This window comes from Nothoprocta perdicaria, unplaced genomic scaffold (genome assembly GCF_003342845.1).
Source record: "Nothoprocta perdicaria isolate Ctin4 unplaced genomic scaffold, notPer1 scaffold_6, whole genome shotgun sequence".
Taxonomy (NCBI): Eukaryota; Metazoa; Chordata; class Aves; order Tinamiformes; family Tinamidae; genus Nothoprocta; species Nothoprocta perdicaria.
Genome location: NW_020455865.1, coordinates 5,375,618 through 5,384,202, shown reverse-complemented (window position 1 = coordinate 5,384,202; position 8,585 = coordinate 5,375,618). Strand labels below are relative to the sequence as shown.

Sequence of the window (8,585 nt, the reverse complement as noted above, 5' to 3'; positions counted from 1 at the left end):
CGGGACTCCGGAGGCCGCCGAGGTCCCCGCGGGTCTCGGCGCGGGGGGCTGGAAGGGGCTGAGGCCGAGCAGCAGCTCAGCGCACGGGCACGCAGGGCTCCCGTTGCAGCGGCTCTGCCTGCTCGGGTGTTCATCAGCAAATCAAAACAAAAAAACCCTCCATGAGGGAGCAGGAGCTTGGCTGGGGTTAACTCCCAGGCACCGGTTCTGGTCCATGTGAGGGTTGTTTATAGCCTCGTCCTCCGGAGACACTAATCAGCTTTGGGCCTCCGGGCTTAGGTGCCGTGGAAATGTGGGTCGCAGAGCAGCGGCCGCGGCGACCGGGGGCCCTGGCTGGGCTGGCTGGTCGGCTCGGGGCTCTTGTGAAAACAGAAAACAAACAATTTTGTGCGTTTCTCAAGGCTTGCTGTTGTTAGGCTGTGTGTTAGACTGAGCTTGCTCTGTAAATTGCTTCTGAAGATGGTGGGTGAAAATATATTTAAAAGAAAATTTCTTATTAACTGCTGGTAAAGACAGACCCTGCGAGGGGGGCTCCAGCAGGAAAGCTCCCCTAGGCGAGGAGGAAGAAGAGGGTGTTGGGGCCAGGCTAATTGGGGCCATTCCTCTTCGGGCAGCTGTGAGCCTGGGCTCGATGTTATCCATCCAAACAGGTTTTAGAGGAGGAGGAGCCTGAGAGCGGCTGGGACTAATTTACTCATTTCCCTCCCCAAGGCTGACCCAGAGACCTGCATGAAGTGGTTGCACAAGAAGAGGAGGTAGGAGCTGGCTGCCCCGTGAGCGAGCCGGGGCTTCTTCGCAGGGATGCAAGATGCCTTCCCATGAGAGACGCCTTCCGGAGGAGATCTGATGGACACAGAGCCCTGCAGCCTCTGAGCGGGACAGCTCCTGCTGGTCTGGAGCTGGGACTTATTTTTCTCCCGTCTTTTTCCCTTGGAGATGTTGCAGGGATATTTTCTGTGCTCTTCCTCCCCGCCTGAAGCCTGCCGTGGCAATGACCCCGCAGCCAGAGCCAAGCACCAAAGAGAAGAGGATTGTGCGTTTGAAGCAGGGCCCTCACTGTAACTGAACTGGGATTGACTCCCTGCTCGCGCTCCCGGAGCGGCCGCCGCCGTTCCCGCGTTTGTCCGTGTGTGTCGAGCTGCTCCTCCCTAATCTTGCTTGGAATTCCTGGCCTTTCCACGCTGAATCTGCCCATGGCTTTCCTGATGAAGAAGAAGAAGTTCAAATTTCAGACAAGCTTCACTCTGGAAGAGCTGACTGCCGTCCCCTTTGTGAACGGGGTGCTGTTCTGCAAAATCAGGCTGCTAGATGGAGGAGACTTTGCCAGCTTATCCAGCAGGTAAGGAGCTCKCTTGCTTCCTCCTGTTCTTTGCCTGCTTTTGTTTCTGCACTCCAGTGGTTCGGCATATGGCTACCACTTGCCTGCCCCTTGATGTGATTTTAATAGCTGTGTTTTAGGGCCCCACGTGCCACATCGTTCTCCAGAGAGGGGCAAGAATGTAGCTGGAGAGCTCTGAGCCTCCTTACAGCCTGAGCTGGATTGACATTTTTCAAAGGCTTGAAGGAAGGGGGGGATTGCACCCCGTGAGAGAGGTTAGGGTTTGTGGATGAAAACTTTTTCTTTCTTTCTTTCTTTTTTTTTTCCACCTCTCTCTTGCTCTCTTTTTGCCTCCCTAACCCCAATTTTCACACGCTGTTTTAGACCTGTGSTCTGCTGCTTTCATGCCTGACTTGAAGCTCAGCCCTGCAGGAAGGTGCCATCTAGGCTAAGCAGATGGACCCTTCCCAACTTTGCCCTCTTTTGCTCTTGGTGAGAGTGGAAGTAGCCTGCTTTGCATTGCAAATTGCTGTGCAAGGGAAAACTGCTGCCTGGAGTCAAAGTTGTCAGTATTAAAGACACAGTTTATCTTCTGGAACAAATGTCATTGAGTTTCCCAGTTTATAGCTGCATTATTTTTTAAAGAGMCCTGTCACAGAGGACCATTTTGCCGCCTTGCAGCCTTTTAAAGGTTGTCCTGCCTGTGTTTGCTTTCTTTCTAACTCCTTCAGACAAATCTGCCCCCCCTCTTGCTACTAATTGCTAATAAAAACTTGCTTTGTTTCCAACTATGCACATAGATTATCACYGAGCACTATGCAAATACAAATTCCATAACAGCCTGGACTTGCTTTCTGCCTCRAGATGTGAAAGGAGCCTTTAGTGCCTCTCAGAACTTGTTTTTTTGCTTTCCTAAGTGACTACTCATTTTTAAAGGTACAGTATTTGTTTGTGCCAGTTGGTGATTTCTTTATCTGAGGATTAAATCTGGGTTTGGTCTGGTTTTTCCGTTTATGATGCTGTACACTAAGGATGGAGGAGCTTTCTCAATGCAGAAGGGGTGATTTCACTGAGCAAGTGTAAAACACTTCTGTCATGCAAACAGAAGCCACAGAGAATCGCTCTAAGCTTGGTTTTAATTCCAGGTGCAGAGTGAAACATCATCTGTAGCTTATGGAAACTACAGGCATGGCATACCTCTGAAAATGGTCTCTAAAATTAATCTTTTGAAGAAAATCTATCAAAGGAGCTTTTCCTTACAGTTTTCTCCCCTGAGGCTAGATCCTTGGCTTTGGTGGAAGCAGCTTATCTAAGGAATTCAAACAGCATGGGAACTTGGGCAGAAATTAACCCCTCTGCTCCCTGGAGTCGTAAGGAAATGAGCTGCCCTGGAGAGGGTCGCAGGGACCTGGTTCTTGGCAGCGCCGCGTCCCCAGCTGGGCACGGGGCCGCGTGCGGCAGCGCCGGGCTCGCGCGCCCGGCCAGCCCTGCGGGGCGTTGCTGGCCGAGCTGGCCGAGGTTCAGCCGCTCTCTCGGTGTGCTGCAGGTTGCACGTGTGGCCCCGCAGCAAAATCCGGTGTCGTTTAAACCACGTTCCCCCCGACTGGCCTGCTGAGGGTTCCCCGTGCAGAAGGCCCTTCGGTGTGCGGCCTTTCCCCYGACCTGCCTGCAGCGTAACTGGAGGCACATGGAAAGCTGTTCCTGCTCGGAAAGGTGCAGGGCTCACTGCCGTTGAGTCACTTGACCTTTTCCAAATGTTTTCCCCCACTGCAGTTAGAGCAACTGCAAGAAGGGTGAATTTCCAGGGCCAATAAAGAGAAGAGTTGCCCTGTGGCGAGGCCACCGGATSCTGTCTTGGCTCTGCTCGGTACTCCTGGAACATCTTTCCATGACCTTTCTGAAATTCTGAGGATTTGGGGAAAGGCAGAAGGGAAGTAGATGCTGTGGCCACGTTGTATTAGATGTGTGTGAGTGGTGATCTGTGATCGTTTCTCTGAAATCAAACGCTCTGAGAAGTCTTTGAGGGCCTTTGGAGCTGTAAGGTCTGGGGAGCCCTCCTGCAGCGAGCAGCAAGGTTTGGCTGGTTGCTCTGCAGTGCGTTCAAGCCTCCTTTTGCATCCGTGGGCATCCAAAGTGATCTGGTCGAGCAGAGCAGCAGCTCTTCTCTCCATGACTTCATCTGCATTAGGTGCCTCCTGTGACTCTGAGCCTGTAAATGAGGGGAGGGGGAAGTAGCTTTGAAAACTTCCCAATTTAGGACAAGCTAAAGTAGGTGATTTTTTTTTTCCCCCTAATTAAGTAAATTCCGTGTTGCAGAAGAGAGGGGTGTCTCTGAAGAGCTCGCTCTTCCCAGACAGATTTTTCATGATGACTGTAGCTGGGGAGGCTCCTGCCCTGCTGCGGAGGGCAGGGAGGTGATGATGTATCCGACCAGTTGCCAAATGGGGCTGCATGAAGCTGGAAGCTCTGCTTGCTGCCCATCCTTGCTCTAAGGCCGCTCCATCCCGGGCTGTGACCCACCTTTCCACCCCGCACAGCTGGAGGGGCCCGTGGATTCCGGGCAGGGAAGGGGACCCCATCCCGACAGYGATGGGGCGAGTGGCCCTGCGCCCGCCAGAGAAGGGAACCTGCCTGAAATGCAGTAAGGCTCAACGCTCCCCGGAATTTAGAGCATCCTGGAAAAGCTCCAGGGCTTGTCAGCACGCTCAGCTGGCTTGAGGATCTCCTCTGGGTCCTTTTCGTTTTCTCCCAGGCAGGTATTTGTCTGTTTCTTCCCCCCCTCTTTCCCTACGCACACATGCTGTGTTTAAGCCTTGCGTTAGACCCTGGGCATTTTGGTGACTGCAGCTGCAATTTACACACCGTGAATTTCCTCTTTGTGAAGTCTTCACCCTCGCGCAGCGCCGAGGGGTCCTCTGAGGATACGATTCATCTTACCAGTTTCAGTATCTGTTGCTCTGCGTGAAAAACATCTTGTCTGTCAGTTCAGTGCTCCCCTGTTGGGTTCCAGGAGTTGYTGTTTGCAAATGCACCCGCGCCAGGGGTAGGTTTTCCTGCACGGGTGCTGTGTTTTCCCACGGAGAAGTATCGATACAGCCCTTGAATAGTATCCATCCAGGTACCTAAATAGTGCAATCGCCAGTGCATTCGAGTGCTTCCCAAGTATCTTTTAAAAATAGAAGTGGCGCAGAACTAGTAATGTGCTCATGGCAACCRCTCCTGCGAGGCAGATGGGCTGCTGCGTTTGTAGCGATCTGCGGCTCTTTGAGGGCTTGCGGATCCTTGTTCCTAGAGAGATGATGCAGCCTCCTTATCTGGGGATCTCGGATCACTGCAGGCAGGGATGGGGAGGGACCTCCTGGGCCCTGGCCGATGGAAGCGGATGGTTAGCCAGACTAGTGGATGCCCAAAGGGGACCTGAACCCACAGGCAGCCGCAGTTTGTAAGCTCTTGTCTTTGGATATTTTGGTAAAATTCTTCCGCCTTTGCTGGCGCTGTCAATGTGGAGCGAGAGCAGAGTGCTCTTGGCCTCCAAGTTGATGGGCTGGTTGGCAAGGGTGAAGCCAGCCTCCGTGTCGCCTTCTGAAGGCAAAAAAGCTTATGTTCCCCATTGATGAGCAGGCCTGTTGGTCTCGATGGGAGCTGCGCTTCCTTGGAGCCTGTTCCTCAAGCACGTGTAGTGTCCCAGATGGGTATCCAGATCCTGGCACCCCCGCCAGCAGCCCCGTGTTCCGTCCTCCGCAGCCCTTCGTGTGCAGCCCCAAGGAGGCTGCTCTGGCTTCCAGGTGCTCCCGGGTGCAGCCCACACTGAGAAAGCTCTGACTCGACCTGCTGGCTCTTCCCCAGGGAAGAGTGAAAGGTCCTTCCTGCACCACGGGYGGTCGGGGTGAAGCTGCACCCGGAAAAACGAGGAAAATGCAGGTATTTGGGGATCTGCCTGATTTCTTCTGCTGGTGCAATGCCAAGTGTGCAAAGTGTCGTTATGGTTGGGTGACACACACACAGCTTATACTCACGTCCTATAAAAATTAAAAAAGGGGAAAGTGTCGCCCTACTAATGCCTGGCTSGAAATGCCCCCCTGTCTGAAGGGGAGAGGCTCAAACCTGTGCTCAGGCTTCAGACAGCCCCGTGTCAATGTTAGAGACCCCACAGCTATCCAGAATTACTGAGTTTGCCTCTTTCTGACCTGAAAAGAGTTAACTGTTCCATGAACGGGACTGATTCAGCCCAGGTGAGATTTAAATCTGCCATTGTCTGCCTTGAAACAAAGGTTTGGTGGCTAAATCCTTCCTGCTGGAGGCTGTGAAGAGGAGAGAGAACCAGCGGGAGTGCGAGGGGAGGGTTGCTGGCCAAGTTGTGCCTTTTGCTTCACGGGCGCCTGTGATGGGGCAGTGCTTGCGTGTGGCTCCACAGGGATCCTCCGGACCCCGTTTTAGCCCTGGCTGCTGGAACGTGTKGCGTGATGGCTGCTTTTAAAAGACCTTTTGTTGCAGGCATGTCTGAAAAATGAAGCCTTTCCCTTTATATAAAGGTTTTCCAAATAWACGGATTGAGAGAGGGAGTCTTTAATGCTCTGGAGCAGCTTCTTTCAATTAGTTGTGCTTAAATCCTGCCTTCCTGGCTGCGGCCTCGAGAATAGCTGTGGGTGTTAATGGAGGAGGCAGTTGAATGCAGCCTCTAGGAATGATTTGCAAGAAAACACAACCTAATTCAAGCTAATATTAAGATGTGGCATCTGCACTACTTGCCTTCTGAAAATCACAGAGAGGAATTGGACAGCAAAGATGAAAAGAAGGTTCTCTATGAGATCAGGACAGCAGGGCAGCTAATGTCTGCTCTTGGGAGCAGCAGCTGGGGCTGCTCTGCTAGGCTGAAGGTGTTGGGAAAAGGCAGTGCGGGCTGGTGGAGCAGCGCGAGGGGCTTGCTGGCCACCGGCTCCCTTGGGGCTTCTTGGGGCTCGGCGGCYGCACCCGCAGAGGCAGCAGCTTCACAGGGCCCCATCGTTTCGCGTCAGACTCATCTCTTCCTGTCCCAGGTCCCGGCTTTAGGACCCATCCAGCCCGTTAGGCTGAAACCCAGGTCGGGGCTGCCTCTGTGATGGTAAACGTGACGCTCCGGGACCGATGYGCCGTGTGTACGGCACCAGGCAGTGCATTTTTAAACCCAGTCCCCCGTGGCTGGTGCTGAGCGGGCACTGCTGGGACAGCCCASTCTTAGCAAGAGCCCTGTCCGTGCGGCTGGGAAGCTGCTCCCTGGAAAGCAGTGCCCTGCTTGGAGGTGGGCGCTTGTGGGCTGCAGCCTGGCAGTGCAGCCTGGCAGTGCTGCTCTCCCCGCCGCCTTCCAGACGGGTGTGTATTTCTGCAGTACGGGAGAAATCATAAACGGCTTCCAGGCTGTTTATTCTTCAGGTTTTTCTGCAGTCAGCTTGGCAGATGTATTTTTGAGGATTTGGTGCGTGCCTTCGGGAGCCTCTGGTCTTGCTGCACTGATGGTGGCATTTCAGTAGGTTACAAGTTGCCACTGGCAGGCTCTTCAGGTGCCATTTTCTGTGTAAATGAGGTAGGCGCCCACATAAATCTGTTTTCTTCCAGAATTTTGCGCCTGCTACCACGTATTTCCAGGAAAGACTTCAGCTTCTCCCTGGGATCAGCAGCCTCTCGCCCGTGAGCCCCGGGACCGGCACGGCGGCTGTGGCAGTGGCCGCCTTGGCGCGCGGCTGCCTGGGGACGGGGACGGATGCGGCTCGGTGTGCGGCCTCCCCTCAGACAGGATGTGCTCTGCATCCTCCTGGGTGAGCTACCATGCGGGCGCTGTGAGAGCAGGCCTTGCAGCCCCCGCRGGGGTGGCACAGCAATTAATTGGAAGCTTTGTCTCGCTCTAGAATAAACCGTAAGTCTTTAGGAGTGGCCTGGAGCAACATTTGGATCTGCTTGTGGGGCCTGCGACCTCATACCAACASTGAAGGTGCTCCGTGTTATTTCAGGTGGCTGCGCATGTTACCCCACCATAGCATTAGACTTCTCCTTCCTGCCAAAAGGCTTTTTTTATCRTTATTATTGCAGTTGAGCCTTGCTTTTCCTCTGTGCGCGACAGGCAGCGCTGTCCTGGCTCCCGGCTCGGCGTCACGGGCGCTCTGGTACCGCGGGACCCTGCGCCTCGATCCAGCACCCACCTTTGAAAGGCGCTTCCCACCGGGCGAACAGTTGGGCCTGTGTTCCCTGCATGAAGGGCCTTGTTGTTCGTCGCGTTTCGGATCTGCTGAGGGGCCAGAAAGGGGATTGTTCTGCCCCCCTCCAATTTGCTGATCCTCATGGACGCCGCTCTCATGTGCACTCTCACTCATGGGTCTCCCGTGTAGCTCGACTGATAAGAGCGGAGGAAAAGATGAAGGAAACGGGATGGGGTTGAGGGAGGCGAGGAAGAAGATGAAGAGGAAATGCTCAGAGACCAGAGGCTTGGGAGGAGGCAAATGTCGAGGAGACAGGATGTTCTAGATAAGCTGCAGCGAATACAGTCCGTCCGTAGCGGATGCTTTCCCTGTGGACAGAAAGCAGCTGAGCTGGCGAGAACAGCGTCAAGCCTTTCCTTTGCCTGAATATATCAGCGCTTCTGTGGCGAGAGGAGGCCTTGAAGAAGGCCCTGTGTTACTCCAGGAGATGGGACTGAAGCTAAAAATACTTYTACTGCCGTATGCTGTGTGCTAAATAAGAAATGAAGAGGCTGTTGAGACGCAGAGCTCTGAGGCCGCTTGCATGGGAGGAAGGAAGAGGGTAGGGGGTGTCGCGTTCTGGCAGGGCTGGCGAGCTGCAGCATCAGTCAGATTTAAGGCTTTGTTCAGTGCCTCTCAGAAGCCATCAAACACTGGGCTGCAGCCTGGCTTTGCAGTGGGAAAGCAGATCAAGGATTCCTTAATAGGGAGCGCTGGGAAAAGCCAGTGGCCTCGGSGTTTCAGCTTAAGATGCTCGTGTTTTGCTTCCTGAGTAAAACTGGGTATGAAATGCCTGCTGCCAGATGTGTCCCCGGCGGACACTGGGTTAATGATYATTAACAGGGATCTGGGCTCCCTGTCACACAAACGATTTGTGGGCCCGCGTTGCTGGGCCTTCCTCGCGACCTGCACATTGTGACTGTAACTGGCACAAAATTTAGTGGCCAAAACTAAACCTGACGTAGGTTTCAGATCCCCTYGTTCTCCACACAGTCATTTTTTATTTTCCCGCCCACGGGGATCACGTTGCTCATCAAAACAAGAGTGCTCCCGGTGAG

The 8,585-nt window shown here is 53.8% G+C and overlaps 1 protein-coding gene across 1 annotated transcript in view; it reads left to right on the top strand.

Annotated features, from left to right (window-relative positions):
• The first annotated feature begins 715 nt into the window (after positions 1–715).
• FAM102A (family with sequence similarity 102 member A) overlaps positions 716–8,585 on the top strand; it is a 32,490-nt gene continuing 24,620 nt past the window's right edge. The window contains exon 1 of the mRNA XM_026049232.1: positions 716–1,339. Coding sequence (XP_025905017.1) covers positions 1,194–1,339 — 146 coding nt within the window. The 5' untranslated portion in view covers positions 716–1,193. The remainder of the gene's footprint in view (positions 1,340–8,585) is intronic.